We start from the raw sequence: 20,192 nt of genomic DNA, 5'->3' as shown, positions 1-20,192 counted from the left end.
GTCAAAGGTCACATGGTGATGAAAGATTTACAACTGCTCACCGACATGGTCAGAAAAGGAGGTCTCGAGCCAATGAGACAAGAGCGCGTCACAGGCCCATCAAGGTGTCTTGGCATCATCGAGTGAGAAAACGGTGCGCTCGGCCCGCGCCTTGGATTCGCGACCTCAACAGAGCCTTCTGGACGACATCTGTTCGTTGTTGGTGAAGCCTCATATTCATTGTCCCGCGGACACTATATATCGATTCTAGGCGTCCGCCCGATATATCGGTAACGTTCGCTTTGGGTAGGTAACAAGGAACAAAGCAGATCCTTCGAGACGCGACGTTCTTTCGAATCCAGGAGCAGCCAAAATCTTTGTTCAACGGACGAGTGAACAAATTGCCGCTCGTCATTTCCACACCGGTATTCTTTGCAATATTTCAACATGGGTCTTTCGAACGATGATCGTGGATGGGTCATGGCAAGTGTCAGTGGTGTTGGTGAGTTGTCGACCGTATCTGCTTGCCACCTGGACATTTGTTGACTGTGACGGCAGCGTGCATCATCGGGGCTTCCATCATCTGCGTCGACATAATCATCAGGAAATTTCCCAGCAAGCGTAATTTCAGGATACAGGACAGCGATACATTTTTATCGTCGTCGCTCAGCCTGAGTTTTGGTGTCATGGTAATAATGTCCACAATGTTCCTGCCAGGCGTCAAGACTAACGTCGACAGCTTTTCTCGGCGCTCTTTAGCATGATGCCTTCGGCCAGGAGTTCCCTGCAAAAAGGAGGCATGTCACCAAAAGCAGCCGCTTGGACATTGATCGGCTGTTTCTTAGCAGGAGCCTTGGGTATACAAGTCATCAGCCGACTTGCTCATCTATTCATGCCATCGCATGTGGTAGACTGCGAACATTCGCATGATGAAGAGGCCGCTGTCAAGGAGCCAACCGAGGAGGATGGACGCGTACGCCACGAGCAGGCTCACCCTCCTTATCACGACCGCTCTCATGGCGTATCTAATCAGACTATCAAGCAACATGGTGAACACGTTCACATCCAACGACCGAAAATTGCGCCACGCAAATCAACTTCTGCTGCTGCTGATCAGAATGGTACTGCAACGCTTCCTCCTGGCAAGAGTCTCTCGAGACGACCCTCACTACAAGCTCGTTTGAGTCAGACACTTTCTTCAATCGCTTCTAGATCTAAGTCATCTTGTGATTGTGATGGTCCCTGCTATGGCTTTAGCGAACCATGCGGTGCGGACTGCTTTAAGAACATGCAGACAAGACAGGCTAGCACTCGATCCATCATTCGTCAGCAGCTTCTGCGTGGCGAATCGAACGCCTCGGAGCAAACTCCTCTGCTGCAGGATATCAGAGAGGAGGTCACGCCTCGTCCTGAACAGCAGAATCGCATGGCATCCGATACAGCGCTACAAACTAAGAGATCAAATGGAATGCTTGGCTTGAGCACTGATGCTGTGATTGAGGAGGAAGAGGATTCGCAATCGCTTCACCACACCAAGTCGCATGCCTCACTTGCCAGCAACCATCAACACAGTGGAGAACAGCAACATCACCATCATCATGTCCCTACCAACGTCTTCGCATCAATTGGTATCCAGACATCCATCGCAATCGCTCTTCACAAACTTCCCGAAGGCTTCATCACCTTCGCCACGAACCACGCGAACCCCAAACTTGGCTTTGCCGTGTTCTTAGCTTTGTTCATCCACAACATCACTGATGGCTTCGTCCTTGCTCTTCCCCTTTATCTCGCCATCAACAACCGTGCCAAAGCGATGTTTTGGGCCTCTCTTCTTGGCGGTGCTTCTCAACCTCTCGGCGCTGGCCTCGCTGCCCTCATCTTCAAGATTGCTGGCTCTAAGAACGTTGCCATCAGCGAGAACTTCTATGGTGCCATGTTTGCCGTAACAGCCGGTATCATGACTTCTGTGGCATTGCAGCTCTTCGGTGAGAGTCTCGAACTTACGCATAACCGAAGCCTTTGCATGATCTTTGCGTTTGTTGGCATGGGTATCTTGGGTTGCAGTTCCGCATTGACTGCTTAGTGAGCTCGAGTCGTTCAGACAGGGGAGTTTTGGAAATGCATATTGGTAGAAAAAGATTGACGAAGAAGCGGACAAAGGCATAAAAGATGACCCTTCATTGATTCTGCTCGTGATATTTGCTGCTAGGTGTCTTCCTCGATAGCACAAAGCGATTTGACTCGCACGCATACAGAGAAATGAACTATTCCTATACTTTATGCACTCGTCTTGCATTTTTCGATCAGATCTGATTGGGTATTCAGGAGTAGGCTGAATGCGAGGCTGAATAAACGCGTGTGTTGGTGTCAAATGTCAGAACAATGAGAAGAGATGTCAAGAATCTCTGCGCTTGACAGAAAAAGACAATGACCTGTCCATGAGCTTGAGAAGTAGCAGGTTCCAGCTCGTTCTGAGCGAAAGAACAAAAATGATCACGCCAGGGGTCGAACCTGGAATCTCTTGATTCGTAGTCAAGCGCCTTGCCATTGGGCCACGCAACCAATTGTTGAAGAGCAAGCCAATCTTCAACATATGATGCTGAATGTAAAATCATTCAACATTCAGAAACATGTTCAAGTCGTTCGCTGCCTCAATTCAACATCAAGACTGTCTGAGATGGGTGGCCTGATGCCTGAAACTTTCAGGCAATGGGAAAGGCTGAGATGGTTGGCGGAGCTTACATTGGTCATAGAAGCAATTCGGGCTTCGACGTTAGAACACTGCCTGAATGATGACCACATTCTATGGAACCACGTGAACGATGATGTCGCTTCCTGCAAGATGTTGGCTTGTAACTGGCGGACATAATGAAGCGGTGCAGATTGACTCAAGCCGCGGTCGCGAATTGCCAAGCCTCCGCCGGGTGGACCCCGCCGACTCGATGCATCGCCCCTGCCGTGATGTCAAGACAAAACAAGGCGCAGTCTTGTGCGAAGGAATTTGGAGGATCGAAGGCTTAGGCAGAAGAAACAATCCCGAATCCCTATGCGCCTCAATGATCTAATTTGAATTCTAGTGCGGCAACGGATAATACGGGGTACAAGGCTTGGATGATTGGTTTTGTATTGGTTATAATAGTGTCATTGCGCCGTCCTCTGACCACCTTTTTGTTTGTACACCAACTGCTATTCGCCTACAAATCAATTGGGCATCATCCATACGACCTGTACACCCAGTCTCTATATAAGCACGACTCATATTCGAAGTTAAAGTCTTCGAGACTCTACAACCACAACACAAACAACTTTACGATATGAAGTTTTCAACTGTCATCATCTCAGCGCTCGGCGTGGGCAGCGCAGTCAACGCAGCCGCCATCCCAGAAGAAGCAAGCTCGCTCATCGCACGTTCGAGTTATGACATCGCCACATCACCCGAAACAAGTCACACACTTGAGAAGCGCAAGGGAGGTGGTGGAGGTGGCAGAGGCGGCGGCGGCAGTTCTGGTGGCAGCAGTTCTGGAGGCGGTCGCTCTGGCTCAGGCTCTTCGGGCTCTTCAGGCAGCTCTGGTTCCTCAGGCAGCTCTGGAAGTCGAGGCTCTGGAAGTACATCATCATCCTCCAACACTGGTGGTCGCACATCAGGTGGCTCTGGCGTGAGACCGATGTACGGCAGTGGTGGCAACTATTACGCTGGTGGTGCTACAACGCCATACAGGTCCGGTGGCCGTTCGCCAGGAGGCATTGCGCCTTACGTACTTGGTGGAGCCGCGCTCGGTGTGGGAGCATACGCTCTTTATGGAGCTGGAGCCCACATTTACGCCTACCCTCACCCTTACTACTTCCACAACCAAACAGAGGCCGCGCAAAACCAGACGTACACCAATTCTACGAACTCCACCCTCCCCGTCCGATGTGTTTGCGCTCAGTACTCTGAGTGTGGATGTGACGACCAGCAAGACGATTCCTACTTGGCCTCGATTGTCGGCAATGGTTCAGCTTCTGATATCAACTCGACTGTCGCTCGCATCGCCAACGTCAATGGCACCACAACTCTCATCGTCAATGGCACTCTTCCCAACGGAACTACTGCTGCTGGTGGCTCAGATTCTGCCGCAGGCGCACTGAGAGTACCTGAGTCCGCTGGCATGTGGATGCTTGCCGCCGGTGTTGGTGCATTTGTCTATGCCATGTAAGCTTGGTCAATCGATTGTTATGAGATATGGCATGGGCCGGCGTTTTTGATTCTTTTTCAACATGATACCACCCTAGGATAGCACGATTGACACTTTTGTATGAATACGAAGATTTGACCATCAATGAGTTTACACGACTATTTTACTATAAGCGGATGTGTTTTTGTATGCGCTGCATCGTCTCTGTGCTCCATATGACGGTGATTTCTGCGCTGCGCGCGACGACTGAGCCTCAAACATTTGGCTGTCATGATGTTCCACTATCACAAACCTACTCCGTAGATCTCTTGAGACTGGAAAGAAGATGAGAAGCAGATGAGATCTTCCCAAATCATGCGAGTAAGTGTGAGAGGGACGAAGGAGCGAGGCGTCTTCAAAGGGCCAGCGACTTCGTTCTGTGCCTCTGCGCGTCGGATCTCTGCGCGAGCTGCTCGTTCAACAACAGGTCCCTCAAGCACCAGCGCATTGGAACAGGCAGACCGCCGACCGTACAGGTTCTCAAGTAGATAGCCAGGCGGCAAGGTGTGCTCAAACAAGCATCGAGTATCGCAAGGCTTGTCGCTTAACACCCACACTTACATCGAATTTCGCACGTTGCAACACGTCTGCTTTTGTTATGACTCACAGCATACCAACACAAACGCGCCCCAATCAAACTGCATTGAGGAATCTCTTCTTCAACCACCGGCCATAGCCAGATAATCAATGAAAAGGACCAACACCGAAGTGCTGATGGATGAAATAAAAAATTCCGCTGGCCGAGCCCCCGGAGGAGATCGGTGGAGGTACCTCTGCGCGCTGTGCAATGCACGAAGTTCCTCCAGGCGTCCGGCCTTCTTGATCGCCAACACCCCAACAAGGTAAGTATGAAGAAGAAGGGAAGAAGGTACCGGGAGGACCAGAGCAGTTTTGACGAGCTTGCGGGCTTCGCTGCTTACTAACCAGTGCAAACAGTGAGACACTGTTTGCTTCGGGATATCATATCATTGGCTGGCGATGTGGCATCGAGTCATTGTGGAACGTGATCGAAGGTGATGCGACTCAAGGGCGTTGGTCCAGGCTCACACGGAGACTTCGATGAGAGAGAGGCTGGTGAGCAATGAGAGACTTGTCACTTTGGTTGGGTCAGAAAGCTGCAAAAACATCTCTGCATGATGACAAGAAGTGAATCTTTGATCATTCGGACAGGACGGGTCAGTGTACTGACGACGACATCCTACTGCATCCAATGACCTGATCAAGAGGCCAGGGTGGTACCTTCAACGAGTATTCGCAAGCATCTCTCCGTGTTCTTGCACCAGCGCTTAGTCTCATGGGTTGTGTAGGCCTGAAGTAAGCCTCGACAGTATGCCTAGTGTCTGCTTTAGGAGTCTTGAACGTTCTGTAGTTGAGTAGGTCGAGATATACGCAAATGCTTGTTTGGGGCGGTCAAATTTTGAGTCCTGGCTTAAGTCATGGGTATCAGTATGGCGGTTGTTGCAGAAACCAGACACAATGCAGCAGTAAGGAAAAGACCGGTAATGCTTCAGATTCGTTCTCCCGAGGGTTTCGTTCATCGTTAAGTCATGAGAAAACTTATCTATAAGCTGTGACTCGAGTCTCGAGGGAAGGTAGGGCTCTCGATGAGGGCTGTTGCCAACAGCCATTTCACAGCCGTTAACGATAGACAGAGCAGGTGCGTTGCGAACGTTTCCACGCTTGGACCTTCCTCAACTTGTGCAACGCCCGCGAGGCTTCTCCTGAAAGAGCGACTCGATATCGGGAGAGATGGTTATACAGCGCCTCTCGCTACTTTCCGCGTGTAGAACCACAATACCGGAGCTGTCTTCTCCCCAAGTCACGCGGTAGAGGTGGGTACATAGATCCTTGAGAGCTCAAATCTAAAGCTGGAGGCGTTCGAATAAAAATCGTGTCGGCACCCACTTCTCGCACCTGCATCATCACTGTCAAAAGTCAGAAACACTACATTGACAACATGAGCTCTCTCTCGAAAGACAGTAGTATCTTGATTGTGGGAGGCGGTACATGGGGCTGTTCCACAGCACTCCACCTCGCTCGTCGCGGCTACAAAAACGTAACAGTATTGGAGGCCCATCCTATCCCTTCGCCAATCTCAGCAGGCAACGATGTCAACAAAATCATGGAAGAAGGAGAACCTTCAGAAACCGATACCGAAGAACAGTACGTCTGGAATCGTATGCACCAACTCACGACAAAATACTGGAAGGAGGACGACGTATTCAAGTCATTTTATCATCCCACTGGCATAATCTTTAGTGCTATCTCGGATGATGTTTATGAACATGTCAAGGGGTATACGAGAGGAACAGAGAGCGAGTGGGTATCCCTGGACTCGCCTGAAGATTTCAAGAAGACTATGCCAGAAGGCGTGTTGCAAGGCGATTTCCCAGGCTGGAGAGGATTCCACAAGGACCACGGTGCTGGCTGGGTGTTTGCTCGTGGTGCCATGGTTTCTGCGTACGAAGAAGCCTTGAGATTAGGTGTCAGGTTCATCACTGGTGACTCAGCAGGAAAGGTGACATCACTCCTATACTCGGACTCGAAGGACACCATCATAGGTGCACAAACAGCAGACAGTGCCTCTCATCACGCCGACCAGACCATTCTATGCGCAGGAGCAAATGGCGACCTTCTCTTCGATTTCGAGCAGCAACTCCGACCCACAGCATGGACACTTGCTCACATACCCCTGTCCGTCGAAGAAGCAGCACTCTTCAAGAACCTACCAGTCTTGTACAACCCTGAACGTGGCTTCTTCGTCGAGCCAGATGCCGAAAAGCGAGAACTCAAGTTCTGCGATGAGCATCCCGGATACATCAACATGGTTGGCACAGCTGCTCCAGGTTACAGCGAAGGCACCATGCACTCACAACCCTTTGCCCGCCATCAGATCCCAGTAGAAAGCGAGACGCGCATGCGCAAGTTCTTGCAGGAAGCAATGCCTCAAATCGCGGATCGCGACTTTAGTTTTGCGAGAATCTGCTGGGATGCGGATACTGTGGATCGTCAGTTCTTGATTGACAGACCCAAGGGCAAAGGCGGATTGGTGGTTGCGGCCGGAGGATCGGGTATGGGTTTTATGATGATGCCGGTCGTAGGACAGTTGATTGTGGATCGTATGGAAGGAGTGATGGAGGAGAGATTGCAGAAAGGCTTGAGATGGCGACCTGAGCAGGCTATTGACAGAGACTGGCAAGCCAGTAAGTATTCTTCATGCTCGAGTGAACCGCGAGAAGTTGCTGATAACGTTGTTGCAGTTCAAGATAGACATGGTGGTGAAGGCAAGATCATGGACTTCCACAATGTCAAAGAATGGACAAGCGGCAAGGGCGACAGAGTACCGAATGAGGAACTTGCTAAGGACTCCAAGTCGTGCAATGCCATGTGAGGTACAATATCCTCGGAGCGCAGTCTGTTGGATACCAAGCAGGTTAAAGCAAATCCATCACCGACCTCTGAATCAGAATGGTCTCGACCTGTACGAATCATGTCCCGCGTTCATGATCCGGATGCCTTGAGATCCACAGCACGAGATCAGATCTCTTAACCCAGCCACGATATGTCAATCTTACAGTCCAACATCTCAAATCGATCAGTGCCTTTGTCCGTGTGAATCTATTTTAACGGCGAGACCGATATACTCGCCGAGCGGGAATACCCCACGTCTCAATGCAACCATTGCGCATCGTCATGTTCTTGATTACTATTCTTTGTCACAAGAAAACAAGCCGTGCGACGTTACTTCGTTGGCGTTTAGACTTCAAGCCCGATGTTTCGAATTCGAGCTGTGTAGACTTTAGACTTTTCGCGTGGACAGAAAGGATTTGAGTTTCTCACGCCGCACGCGGATGTTGAAGGCTTATCATATTTATGCTCAGAAGATCGACAGGGAAAAAGACAAGAGACTTTGAGATGGTCGTTTGGCCAAGCAAAGTAACAGAAGGAAAAAAACAGAGACATGCATGACTTGTTGAGTTTTCTCTGACAGAGAATGTAAAGTCAGACAAAACTTTATTGAATAGTTATGAGGCGAAATACGATAGAGTTGGAAGATCTTTGTCGAATTCGCAACCCGTTAGCGAGATCGTGAAAGGTTGTTGGCGACATCAATTTTCGGCAGATGGTTCAGTCCATGAAAGGAGCCGTGCTGGAGTAACAAGTGTGATATGGGATACTGGATGAGACACGACCGCGTAGCGAAGATGGGTAGAGAGATAGTCTATGAAGTATGCATTGAAAGCTTCTATGCGAAGCAGATATGCACAAAATTGTCCTTTGCACAGTTGGTGCTCGAACGTGAAGATGATTATATACATAAAGACCAGAAAGGAAATGGGTATAATGGTGACTGTAGAATAGGAAAACAAAAGAAAAAGAATAATGTGCTCATATGAGACGGCCCCAGCCTCCTCCTAATATCCTGTCATAATGCTCTCATCCTTTCCTATGGTATGGTCGTTCCGTTGATTTTACGGACTGGTTCCGTGGGTAGAGTTGGTAGCAAAGCTTGTCTCTTGCAAGACACTCCTTGTCATCTTGATGCCAGGGTAGTCTGAAAGGATGTGTTCCTCCGAGTCGGAGTCGCGAATGCTAGTCTCCTTGACGGTGCCTCCCTTGACAACGACATCTCTTTCCGAGGGACGCACGCCCTCAGGAAGCTCGTAACCAGCTTCGCAGTTGACGTAATTGCGACGGGTGGCCTTTCGTGTTCCGTTGATCTTGGAGGAGGCGCCGTCTTGTGCTGAGCTGCCGAGGTGGAAGACACGGCGGAACAGTGGACGCAAAGTACTGAGACAGCCAACCACCATACCAATACCGTTCTCGGCGTAACCCCAGATGACGATGTCACCAACACCATGGATGTAGTCCTGGGAGCTGTTCAGGTTGACAGTGTACTTGAGACGGATACAAGCAGAAAGACTGGCCAGAACACCCAAGCTCAGGAGGAAGACGACTGAGACTTTTGAGTTACGGTTCAGCTGAATTGACCACAGCAGAGGAATAGGCCTATTAGATCAGAGTCAGCGGAAGGGAGATATGCACTGATTCGTGGAGACTTACAGCAAAGCGCAGAACCAGTCGGTGAAGATGTTGACGGCAGTGTCGGCATAGTAGATGTTGGTAAGAGTAGTGGCAGAATTGCAGTGTCCTCCAGGAGTAGTTGTGTCCCAAGCCCATGAGATGGGGTTACAATGGAAGATGATGACGAAAAGCGAGATGACGTTCATAATGATGAACATGGCAGAAGTGACCCAAAGCGATGTGACGAAGCTCTTCTTGCTGCTAGCAATACGCATCTCCATCAATGAGATACTGAGCTTGATGGGTACAATTGCAATACAGTAGAAGACTTCGAAGAAGAAGAACCACTATTGATGGTTAGCTCACAAACAAGACACGAAATGGTTGATGGTAACTAACATGAAGACCAATAGACACCTGTTCTTCGCCCAGCTCGGCTTCATGTCCACCAACACCGTTGAAAGCACCACCAAGACATGCTATTGTCAGACCAGTAAATGGTATAGCTGCGAACAACATAGACCAGTCGTCAGCACCCCATGCTCGTGTGCTTAGTCTGATATAGACTCGTAGCGCCAGTAACGGATATGCCAGAACGGACAGAACGATGACTGTCGCAGCTAGGCGTGGCCCAGTATCCTGTGACATGGTGATAGATCAAAGCGCTGTCAGATGTTGGTAAAGGCAATAGGACGAGTCGACAAGGTGGAGAAGTTCGGCAGGGTTGTTTTTCTAGTGTGGACGTGAGACGCCTTGCGAGTTGAAACAACGATGCGTTGGAGGGAGAACAATATGTATGTAAATGTGTTTCGCAGGTGCGCAGTAAAGATGTGGAGATCAGGGGAGCTCGAAAACTTAAAGAGAGTTTGACTCGAGGCACATCTCCGGTTCAGAAACCGTTGTGCCTTGCCGGTCACCGAAGTCTGCCTAGACTCGTGTGATGTGCGCCTTTTGTTTTTCGAAGGATCAAGACGATTGTGTCACTCCAGCTGATGGCGTCGAAGAAGTGAACGAATGTAGACTAGGTACCAAAGTGCCTAATGATACAGACCAAGACTTGACTCGTGAAAGGGTCGCAGGTGGCGATGATCCAGAAAGCTCAGGTGTTGAGAAGGAAGAAGAGTGGTAACTTAGCAGCAAAAGATGAGAGAGGTGGAGTCATGAGCGAATTTGTCAAATCAAAGAGTCCACCGACTCCATGAACCAGCCCGCGGACGGTGGCCGGCTGCCGAATGAACGAAGACGAACCAGTGGTGGTGGAGGTCAATCATAATTCTCTTCCGACTCTTTGGGGAGTACGTTCCTGTTTCAGTCGCGGTAGTGGGCTGCGGATCATAGCGCTATGAGTCTCGCTCTCCCCTGCATCCCGGCTTGCCTACATGTGCATGGACCAAAGCCTTGAGGATAGGTTGATTAAATCGATTGCGTTGCTTACCTTGATGAGAAATCAAAGTCGCAAGACCCGAAGCTGGGTTGCTCTCGGAAGACTTCTCAACAACCATGATACTGCGTCTCTACACTGTGACAATTCTCGACAGTTGAAGCTGTTTCTTTTTTCTTATCCGGGACCAGCGCCGATTCTGAGTGCATCATGTCGAGTCATGGCAAGACGTCCAGAATCATCGTGCATAAAAGAAAAGAGCTTTCCGGATCTATCAATCTAGCGTGTCACCGGTGTCGCCTTGACAAGCAGACCCCGAGTGCACGGCTGGCGGGTTTCTTCCCGACCAAACGACGGGGTCAACGGAAGGCTGGGGCGTCCCGAGAGAGGCGTGATTGGTGGTTTTATCTGAGTCGTGACTCGTGAACCTTCGACTTCTTCAACCTTTTTCTTCTGGTCTTTGTTCTCGTTCTGACTTGTGCGATTCCTTTTCTGGTCGGATCGAACTCCACATCAAAATTTCGCACCCAGCTGCGAACCAATCAGGCACTTTTCGCTCATATTACTCCCAGTAATGAATCTGTAACAGTGCTCATAGTGGTCTCTGTTCTGCTACGGGACGCCCGAGCCATCGACCGGGTTATCAACATATACCATATACATCTTTTTCCTGCTTCCTATGCGAGAACATTGTGCAGTGTTATATCGAGAAGCCTTTGCGAATCGTGCTCAGAGAGCGCAATGCGCTCAATTATCTTTCAAGAACAGTCATTGGACCGCGGGTCTGTATAATGAAACTGACAAGATCGCCTGAATTCCAATTCTGAACTCGAAGCTGAGTACGAATTTCCACTGTTGTGTTTGAGAATGACACCTGCCGTTCTCGCCCGCCGCCCTTGATTGTGGCTCAACTCAACAATTGGACGTCCACGTGTGCAGGCAAGAGAGGTCGAAACATGGGCACAAAAGGTCATGAATGGAGATCTCACCAGAAAATCTTGCCAGATTGATTGCTCGGCTACCCATACCAACGCATCGTGTCGATGCGAGAGGTTACATCGACTTGCGTCCGCTCACCCGTAATGGCCACTTGTTGGATGTCTAACAAGACGAAGCCAACACTTCTTAGACATGTGGTGGCGCTTCCAAGAGGGCCGGTCTCTTGGAATGTGTATGAGTACGTGAAGGCTGCGCATGAAGTGCGAAGAGTGAGACAAAGCCTCGTGACGGACTATGAAGCATTAGCAGGTATAGTGATGCCGCTCTGTCGGTAGAACAATTGCTCAATTGCTCTATACGGACGTAGAGCGAGGTGATCAGAACATTGGCGAGTATAGTGAGTACGAGTAATCTCTTGGTGGTTCGCGTATAGATGATGAGCAGACCCTTCTTTGTGTGGATGGAGGTATATCAGGCGCGCTTCTATTGTACTCGGTGTGGACATGAGTCGCAATAGTCTGATGATGGAGCCCAAAGGATCAGGCAGGTGATCAACATCCAATCTAGACATACGGCAACCGAGAAAGGGCACAGAGACGGTCGAGCTCGGCAAGTGATCAGGGTTATCAATTTGGAGAGCGGGTCCTTGCATGTCGCTGGAGCGCAGACTAGCCCAGTGTGTTGGAAGACGAGTCAAGGTAGATGGGTGGTCGGCGAATCATTGGGATCGACAAGAGCATTGACACTGTTCTTTGTGATGGACATCTGCAGGGCAAAAAGGTGGCTCCATTCGAACGAGCAGAGAAGAAGCCCAAGAAGGGCATGCCGCCGCCGGATGCGACTTCAGATTCTAAAAGTGTAGTCCCGTATGTGGGATGATCGACAGTGTCGGGCAGAGTTTGTTAAAGTGTCTGCATTGCACCTTCCTCATCCTGAATCCTGCCGGCAGTCGTAGTTCACAGTCCCCACACAACGGAGACGTGGCACGGAAGCGAGATAAGTGCTCGATATAAAGAAATATTAATGCTAACCGATGAACTTTCGGCTCCAGAGATTTTTTCTGCGCAGCTCATCGCTTGTCGAAGAGAGGGACGATCAAGTCGGCTGTTCATCAACCACTGAGTCCCAACAGTATGATCCCTGAAAGGCCAACACACTTCAATCAGTTAGCCGCGGTGCCTGGCATATTGACCCTGATGATACGCGATATCTGATCCTGGTGCTGTGCTGAGGGAAGCGGCATCCCGTTTGTCAGGGAGCTTGGACCCTGTTTGGCGGGGTCGAAAAGGAAGCTGCACAAGACTTTGGCAAGACGAGGGGTAAGTACCCTTCTTTCGACGCGAGGTAGGTCGATTTACCTGGTTGTTGGACGACAACAGACTCGCAGCGGGAGTGCATGCTCTTGTGAGGACTGCCGAATCGGCTCCGCAATGCAAGACGACCTCAGCTCCAGCGATGTTATGCAAGACAATGCCACAGTCGTGGCTGAGTTCTCTTGGCCTGCTTGAAACGCCTTGGCCTGCCCTTGGCGATTTCTCCTAACTGATCCCTTCACCGACAGAATCTCTTGTCGCTGCTATACCATTGACTAGAGATCGTCAAGCATGGCTTTCTTTTCAGCATCTAGCGGCAGCTTCGCTGTGACGGCTGTCTTCCTGCTGTTCCTGCTGCATGCTCGCCCGACTCATGCTTTTGGCGCCGGCAACATTGCGTCTGTATCTAACGTTGAAGGAGTCAACTTCCGCCATGGAGATATCGAAGATACCCTTCTCACCCTCGTCAGCTCCTACGCCTACGCCAAGGGCGCCAAGTTCAGCAAGATCGATGTCAAGCGTGTCTACTTCGGAAACTGGCTGCGTGATTACAGTCAGGCCGTCGACGTAGGAACCACTAAACACGTCTCGGCCGAGGCTATTCGTATCCTGTTATGGGTGCTGGGCTTCCTGACCTTCGGATACGGTACTGGCGAGTTCGAAGTCACATCTGAGAGGCTAGGATGCTACCGTCCCGAGGAGCATATCGATAATCCAAAAGGTTACGCCGAAGGAGAAGATGCCCGTCAGTACGACCGTAGACTGCGTGGCCCGATCGATGAAGAGAGGGAATTGAGCATCGATGAGAGAACCGGTCTGAAGAACTATATTGCCTCAGAGGACCTGGGTATTACCACGTCTGCCCAGCTGGTGCGCAATCTCTTCGGCCGCTGCATCGACCTCGGCAGAGCCTTCAACAGAACCAGGGACAAGAAGGAATTTTACGAGGCTTTGCGCCTCCTAGGTACGGGGCTGCATTGTCTCGAGGACTACTCTGCGCATTCCAACTACACTGAGCTGGCCCTTATCGAGCTAGGCGAGCGTGATGTCTTTCCTCACGTCGGCCGCAACACCCAAGTCCATGTCCAGGGGGCCCGCCACCCTGTCTACCCCATCATCACAGGTACCTTTGGTGGTGTCGACTTCCTCCACTCGGTCATGGGCGAGTTGGACGACAAAGCTACTCAATCTGAGCTTCAAGAGTTGGAAGGCGTAATGGATAACTCGCAAAATCAAAACACCAGCCTGCTCAAGAAGCTTCTCAAGGCCCTTCCTTCCGGCCTTCTCGGCGGCAAAGACCAGGCCGGCAAAGTTGACGAGCTGCAGAGCAATGCTGCCGCTGCGCAAATGTCGAATATGAAGCTTGAGCCCCGAAGACCAGAGGAATGGACCAAGCAACTCCAGCAAGTTCAGCACCAAATCTACCCCATCCTTCAGTTCCACGACGAGCTCATGATGGGCATCAACGAAGCCATTGAGAAGATCCCTGTCTTGCCCGATCTTCTCGAGCAGCTCACCGAGCAGCTCAACATCTTCGTTTTCTCGCTGCTTGCTCCTTTTGTCCTGCCAATAATCAGCCAGGTCAAGGAGGAGCTCGCAACCGGCTCTTCTGAGGTCATCCAGAGCAGTCGTGAAGAGCAATTGGTCGTCTTCCACAACGACAATTCGTCCGATCCCACCCACTCTATGCTCTCCAAGGATCACTTCTCTAACATCCTCAACGAACCTGCCGGAAAGATTGGATGTGCTGTGCTCAAATGGGTCGTTCCTCAAATTGTCCAATGTTGGGACAACGAGAATATCAACATTGCCAGAACTCTCGATCGTATCATCAACGGTGTCTTCCACCACCCTGCCCTGCGTCAATTTGGCAATGACGGTGCTGCTGACTGTCGTCACATCATGTTCGGTGTTGTCGAGCAGTGGTGGCAGGAGAAGTCTGAACGTGAGCGTGACGACCTTCGTCGCAAGCTCAGCAGACGTGGGGTTGAGACGGGCCAGAACCACAAGGAAGGTGTCAAAGACACGGGACATGGTTGTTGCAAGCCTCTCTTCCAGCAGAAGCAGCACAACAATGCTCCCGCTGCTGCAGCTCATGCAGCCGTTATGGAAGGCATCAATGACTTTGTCAGTGGTGGCCAACATCATAACGGCTCTGGTAGTTATGGCCGGCCCAGCAGCCGTCCTACCAGTGCCTTTGAGCAACAGGCTGGCAATTTCGTTGGCGAGGCTGTCGGGGGCGGTGCTCTTGGTTCTGTCCTTGGTGGTCTTGTTAGCAGTGTCGGAGGTAGTCTGTTGAGCAGCGCTTTTGAATCGAAGGGCGAGACACAGACATACCAGCAGTCAAGCTACAACCAACAAGATGGATCGTATTCGCAGAGCTATATGCAGACTGGCGAGCGGCCATCCTCTAGACCATATGGCCAGCAACACACTGCACAGGCTGAGTACAAAACTACTCAGTATCCTGGTGGCGGTCACAGAACGGAGTACAACAAATACGAACAGGAAGGTAATACTGGATATGGCTACCAGCAGAGCACTGAAGTTCGCCCAACTCAAGGCGGTGGCTACGAGCAGCGTAGTGAGCGCCGCCACGAACGACCTGATGGTCGCTGGGATAGTGAAGTGCAGGAGCAAGGCATTGGCGCTGCTGGAGAGTACTACCAGACCGAAGAAAAGCACCATGGCGGAAGACATGATGACGATAACGACAATGAGCGCCACTCTCACAGAAAACATGGTTCAAACCATCGCAACGATTACGAGAGCGAACAACAATCTTCTTACTCCCGCCCCGATAACAGCGGTTTCCCCGGCGCTTCGTATCACGCCCAACACCAACAACGTCAAGATGAACGTCCCAGCTATGGCCAGGAGCGTCCTAATTATAGCAACGATGACTTCAGTGGCCGCAATGAAAGACCTCAACACCAGGGTCGCCATGAGGAATATGGTAGACAAGAATACGATGGTGGCCGACAAGAGTATGGTGGTGGAAGACAAGAATACGGGCGTGAGGACAACTATGGTCGTCAGGAACAAGGCTATGGTCGTCGTGATGACGATGAGATGCCTGAACGTAGACACCATGGTGGCCACCATGGCGGCCATCACGAAGGCGGCAACGGCTACGACGGTGGCTACGAAGGTCGTAGATGGTAAGTCGAATGAGCTTCGTCGCAGTCATTCTGGTCGTTCCATCTCTTTGCAAGATTGCAGCGCTTGGTCAACGTTGGAGTCGCTTGGTTAGCATTGGAGTGAAATAGCATCATGAAGAAATGACAACAAAACGCATACATCTATCCAGCCTTAGGCCCAGAAATCGTCTTTCGAAAGCTAAGAACATGATCATGTGTTTATCTGTCTGCATGTTTTTGTTGCCATTCAATCATGGTTTCTCATTTGATGGCTAGACGTTCATGCAAATCCTTCTCTGCTCGAGAAGATCATTTTATGTCACCTCTTTATCTATGTAGCCAAGCCACATACTTGTTGCTAACAATCACGACTTGACACATGTAGGAAGAGGGATGATGTTGTTGATGTCTTGATGATCCAGAAGGGCGGCTGATTTTGTTGTTCTCGCGACCCTCGCTTGGCAAAACGCGCACACTGCCGTATCGTTCGTCACTGCTGACATCTCAACTTCTCCTTCTGCCAACACAAGACTTTTGGAAGATGCATTTTCCAAGACCTCTGCGTGGCATGAGTCACCATCGAATTCGTTGCTCTTCTGGTGCAAATCTGGGTATCTCGGTTGCGTATGCTGACGAGATGTCGTCGTCCTCAAACTGCAAGCGCATTTAACCATGATTGCTTTTAGCATCCGCACTCCCGACATGAAGAAGACGTCCTCGCGTATTTCAGACACAAAGGTGTGAAGACGGCCAATCTTTGCACGAGATGGTAGCCTCTTGACTTCAAAAGGCAATTCACTGACCTTGACTCATCTTCAGCGCAGCAGAGTATCTATCGCACGCTATGGTATATGGTGTGCGTGCATTATAGCAATTTCTCTAGGCCTTGCGGGCTTCTGGCTATTGTCATGCGACCTGGTATGACTGTAAGCATCGCTATAAGAGCCAGTGTCTCTCCGCCATCCTGTATCGCTTCGATTATACAAAATTCTTTCACAGCTTCCACATCACCTGCTCCGAGATGTCTCAAACACGAGAAGGAGAAGCTTCGAGAACAACGATATCAGAACTGGCACTGGACCAAGACATAGGAGAGTTGGTAGAAACGATAGTAGGAATGGATCCAAACCAAGACATCTCCATCTCACCTAATTGGTCATTTGAAAGAAGAGCTGAACCTCGCGGCGATGCAACGAGAAGACCACCTCCTAGCGTAGCATCCTCAGCAGTCGCCATATCTTCCGATACCCTTGAGCGTCTTCGCGAGGCCGCCCAAGATTATGGCCATCTCAACCCATTCTTTCGAGAGGCCGATGAAACTTTCGCCGATGAGATGACCGCAGCTTATGGTGCGTCAGCAACTCCGATACCTCTGTTGGTCCCTCTTGGTGATGGCTTTCATATACCATTCTACGCAGTGCTTCTCAGCAGTGGGTATACGAGTCAGAGATGTTGGGAAGTCTACCACAGAGGACTCTTGACTATCATGCAAAGAGTCGCTAGAGAGATGGGTGTGTCCAATACACTGCCTGTCATGTATTTGAGAGAAACGCTCTACGACAATCATGTTTTTGATGGTATAGGAGAGTATATGAGGGAGAGGGAGATGGCCTCTGCTTCTGTTCCACAAGGAGAGTGGCCCCAGGATTTTTCGTCCATTTTCGACACCTACACTTGAGCTGGGACTACCTCAGCACACGTCGCTGCTGACAGGCGATCAATCAGTTGGCGGCTGAGAGTGTGTCGAAGAGTGCTCTGGAAGGGTTGCTCAAAGCAACAGAAGTTTCTCGACGCCTGAACTCGTCAAGTCTCTTAATCCAAGTAACAAAACAACAAATCAAGCTTAACTTTTCAACCTTGTTAAGTCTTTCTGATAGTAAAAGAAGTCTGGTTAACACCATTATACTCGTCATGGAAAAGCAAAAATAAGTGCATTAACGACAGCTGCCAGGGGACGGGCCGATTTGACAGTCTCGCACGGATCAAGAACAATCACGAAATCTTGGTTAACCTTGCAAAAGTGACGAACCCATCACCTGCCACTACGATGCATAGAAATCATGGTAAGGTAGGTACGATGCCCTTGCTGTTGCTCGATGTGATCACAAAAAATCATTGTAAACAAGGGCTCCTGCCCAAATTTCAGAAGATGTATAAGTTGGGTTCCTGCTGTCTGTTAACCACTCTCGCACCTCATTCCATTCCATCTACTGTCAGTGTCCTCCAATTCTTCCAGCACGACTCGCAATGTTGGTACTTGCTACTCTTGCCCTTGCGACTACCGCAATCGCTGTGCCCAACATTCTTCCCAAATCGACACCTCGCTATGATTTTATCATCATTGGTGGGGGCTCCAGTGGTCTCGTCATTGCCAATCGCTTGAGCGAAGACCCTAAAATCTCTGTTGCCGTGATCGAGGCTGGTGATCAAGTCTTCAATAACACGAATGTCACTAGTGCTTCTGGCTATGGCAAGGTCTTTGGAACGCAAATCGACTGGGCGTATGAGAGTGAAGCTCAGGTCTATGCTGGCAACAAGACTCAAACCTTGAGAGCTGGTAAAGCTCTTGGAGGCACTAGCACAATCAATGGTAAGCAGTTTTGTGTTCAAATAAAATCGTTAGCAGGAGAAGCATCTCCGTATCAACATGGACTGACATATTGTGACACTCAGGAATGACTTACATGCGTGCCGAGAGCAGTCAGATTGACAGCTGGAAGAAGGTTGGCAACAACATCACCTGGTCTTCCCTGCTGCCATACTACAAGAAGAGTGAATACTTTGAATACCCTACAGAGGCTCAGATCTCTATGGGTGCATCTTACCTGCCCGAGTTCCACGGCACTCAAGGTCCTCTCTCTGTGAGCTGGCCCACTGAGATGGTCGGCAACAACTTCTCATCCACTTTGAATACCACATTCAAGGCTTTGGATCTGCCTTGGAATGGAGATGCAAACTGCGGGTACATGCGTGGATACAACGTCTTCCCCAAGACCTTTGACCGAGAGCTGGATCTTCGTGAGGATGCTGCTCGTGCCTACTACTACCCATTCGCCACCAGACCCAACCTCGATGTCTACCTTAGTTCATTCGCTCATCGGTTGACATGGTCGAACGATAACTCCTCGGTCGCATTCGCCAATGGTGTGGTCTTTACCGACAAGTCAGGGAAAGAGCAGAGACTCTTGGCTACCAAGGAGGTCATCTTGTCTGCTGGATCTTTGAGATCACCTCTTCTTCTTGAGCTTTCTGGTGTTGGTAACCCAAAGTGAGTTAATGAGATTTGTCAGTGCAAACAACATGTGCTAATGGCTTGTACTAGCGTGCTCGAGAGCCTCGGCATCGAAGTCAAGGTCGACTCACCTTTCGTTGGTGAGAATCTCCAGGACCAGACCACTGTCGACACGGATTATACTGCTAAAGCGAACTTCACTGGCGCCGGTGGCTTCATTGGGTACTTCAATGCCACCGATGTTTGGGGAAACAGCACTGCAGCATTCAGCAAGGCCGTTAAGGCATCCCTCGAGCAATACGCAAACAGAACGGTCCAGGCTACTGGCGGTATCACCGACCGTGAGACCCTCTTGAAGCTGTTCCAAATCCAGCACGAGCTCATTTTCGAAGACGAGGTTGTCATTTCGGAAGTCATTGTGAACGCACCTTCATCTGGCAGCGGCCTCCTCGAGTACTGGGGTCTTATGCCCTTCTCTCGTGGCAACATTCACATCAAGTCTGCCAATGCCTCCGCTCCTGCCGCGATCAATCCTAACTTCTTCATGCTCGACTATGATCTCAAGCAGCAGATCGGCACTGCGAGAGCCGCAAGAAAGATTGCCACTACCGCGCCTCTGAGCAACATTCTGACTTCAGAGACCACTCCTAGTTTCGATGTGGTCCCTCTCAACGCTACTGACGCTGTCTGGGGTGACTGGCTGAAGTCGGTTTACCGGTCCAACTACCACTACATCTCTACTGCTGCTATGATGTCCAAGGAGCTTGGTGGAGTTGTTGGTGACGATCATCTCGTTTACGGCACTGCCAATGTTCGTGTGGTCGATGCCTCGGTCATTCCCTTCCAAGTTTCGGGTCATCTGGCCTCAACTTTATATGCTCTTGCTGAGAGAGCTGCTGATATCATCAAGGCCAGCCACTAATGTGGTTATTGGTTGTTTGGTGTTTGTTTCTTGATGGTAGCAACACG

General features: G+C 50.2%; 8 protein-coding genes across 8 annotated transcripts; 7 read left to right on the top strand and 1 right to left on the bottom strand.

Annotated features, from left to right (window-relative positions):
* Positions 1 to 426: 426 nt before the first annotated feature.
* M437DRAFT_38220 (Zinc/iron permease) lies at positions 427 to 2,062 on the top strand (the record flags this gene model as incomplete). Its single annotated transcript, XM_041019792.1, has 3 exons — positions 427 to 481; positions 538 to 668; positions 719 to 2,062. The coding sequence occupies 3 exons, from the start codon at positions 427 to 429 to the stop codon at positions 2,060 to 2,062; spliced, it is 1,530 nt and encodes a 509-aa protein (XP_040884867.1).
* A 1,231-nt stretch (positions 2,063 to 3,293) lies between these two features.
* On the top strand, positions 3,294 to 4,175 carry M437DRAFT_37454 (uncharacterized protein; the record flags this gene model as incomplete). The annotated part of the gene is made up of 2 exons (XM_041019629.1): positions 3,294 to 3,585; positions 3,625 to 4,175. The coding sequence occupies 2 exons, from the start codon at positions 3,294 to 3,296 to the stop codon at positions 4,173 to 4,175; spliced, it is 843 nt and encodes a 280-aa protein (XP_040884866.1).
* Positions 4,176 to 6,150: 1,975 nt separating this feature from the next.
* On the top strand, positions 6,151 to 7,584 carry M437DRAFT_36376 (fructosyl amine:oxygen oxidoreductase; the record flags this gene model as incomplete). The annotated part of the gene is made up of 2 exons (XM_041019433.1): positions 6,151 to 7,396; positions 7,454 to 7,584. 2 exons carry the CDS (start codon positions 6,151 to 6,153, stop codon positions 7,582 to 7,584), a joined length of 1,377 nt encoding a protein of 458 aa, XP_040884865.1.
* Positions 7,585 to 8,938: 1,354 nt separating this feature from the next.
* On the bottom strand, positions 8,939 to 9,857 carry M437DRAFT_16044 (uncharacterized protein; the record flags this gene model as incomplete). The annotated part of the gene is made up of 3 exons (XM_041018843.1): positions 8,939 to 9,203; positions 9,258 to 9,565; positions 9,618 to 9,857. Coding segments are annotated over 3 exons (813 nt in total), but the record flags the coding sequence as incomplete, so codon positions are not given.
* A 1,824-nt stretch (positions 9,858 to 11,681) lies between these two features.
* Positions 11,682 to 12,392, top strand: M437DRAFT_62210 (uncharacterized protein; the record flags this gene model as incomplete). Its single annotated transcript, XM_041024033.1, has 4 exons — positions 11,682 to 11,847; positions 11,906 to 11,935; positions 11,972 to 12,004; positions 12,310 to 12,392. 4 exons carry the CDS (start codon positions 11,682 to 11,684, stop codon positions 12,390 to 12,392), a joined length of 312 nt encoding a protein of 103 aa, XP_040884863.1.
* Positions 12,393 to 13,193: 801 nt separating this feature from the next.
* On the top strand, positions 13,194 to 15,998 carry M437DRAFT_12046 (Het-C-domain-containing protein; the record flags this gene model as incomplete). Its single annotated transcript, XM_041018641.1, has 2 exons — positions 13,194 to 14,954; positions 15,054 to 15,998. Coding segments are annotated over 2 exons (2,706 nt in total), but the record flags the coding sequence as incomplete, so codon positions are not given.
* Positions 15,999 to 17,012: 1,014 nt separating this feature from the next.
* Positions 17,013 to 17,669, top strand: M437DRAFT_62208 (uncharacterized protein; the record flags this gene model as incomplete). Its single annotated transcript, XM_041024032.1, has 1 exon — positions 17,013 to 17,669. The coding sequence occupies one exon, from the start codon at positions 17,013 to 17,015 to the stop codon at positions 17,667 to 17,669; it is 657 nt and encodes a 218-aa protein (XP_040884861.1).
* A 569-nt stretch (positions 17,670 to 18,238) lies between these two features.
* Positions 18,239 to 20,145, top strand: M437DRAFT_36102 (glucose oxidase; the record flags this gene model as incomplete). Its single annotated transcript, XM_041019382.1, has 3 exons — positions 18,239 to 18,581; positions 18,665 to 19,259; positions 19,314 to 20,145. The coding sequence occupies 3 exons, from the start codon at positions 18,239 to 18,241 to the stop codon at positions 20,143 to 20,145; spliced, it is 1,770 nt and encodes a 589-aa protein (XP_040884860.1).
* Positions 20,146 to 20,192: the final 47 nt, after the last annotated feature.

This window comes from Aureobasidium melanogenum, assembly GCF_000721775.1.
Source record: "Aureobasidium melanogenum CBS 110374 unplaced genomic scaffold scaffold_1, whole genome shotgun sequence".
NCBI lineage: Eukaryota > Fungi > Ascomycota > Dothideomycetes > Dothideales > Saccotheciaceae > Aureobasidium > Aureobasidium melanogenum.
This window is presented reverse-complemented; position numbering and strand designations above follow the sequence as displayed.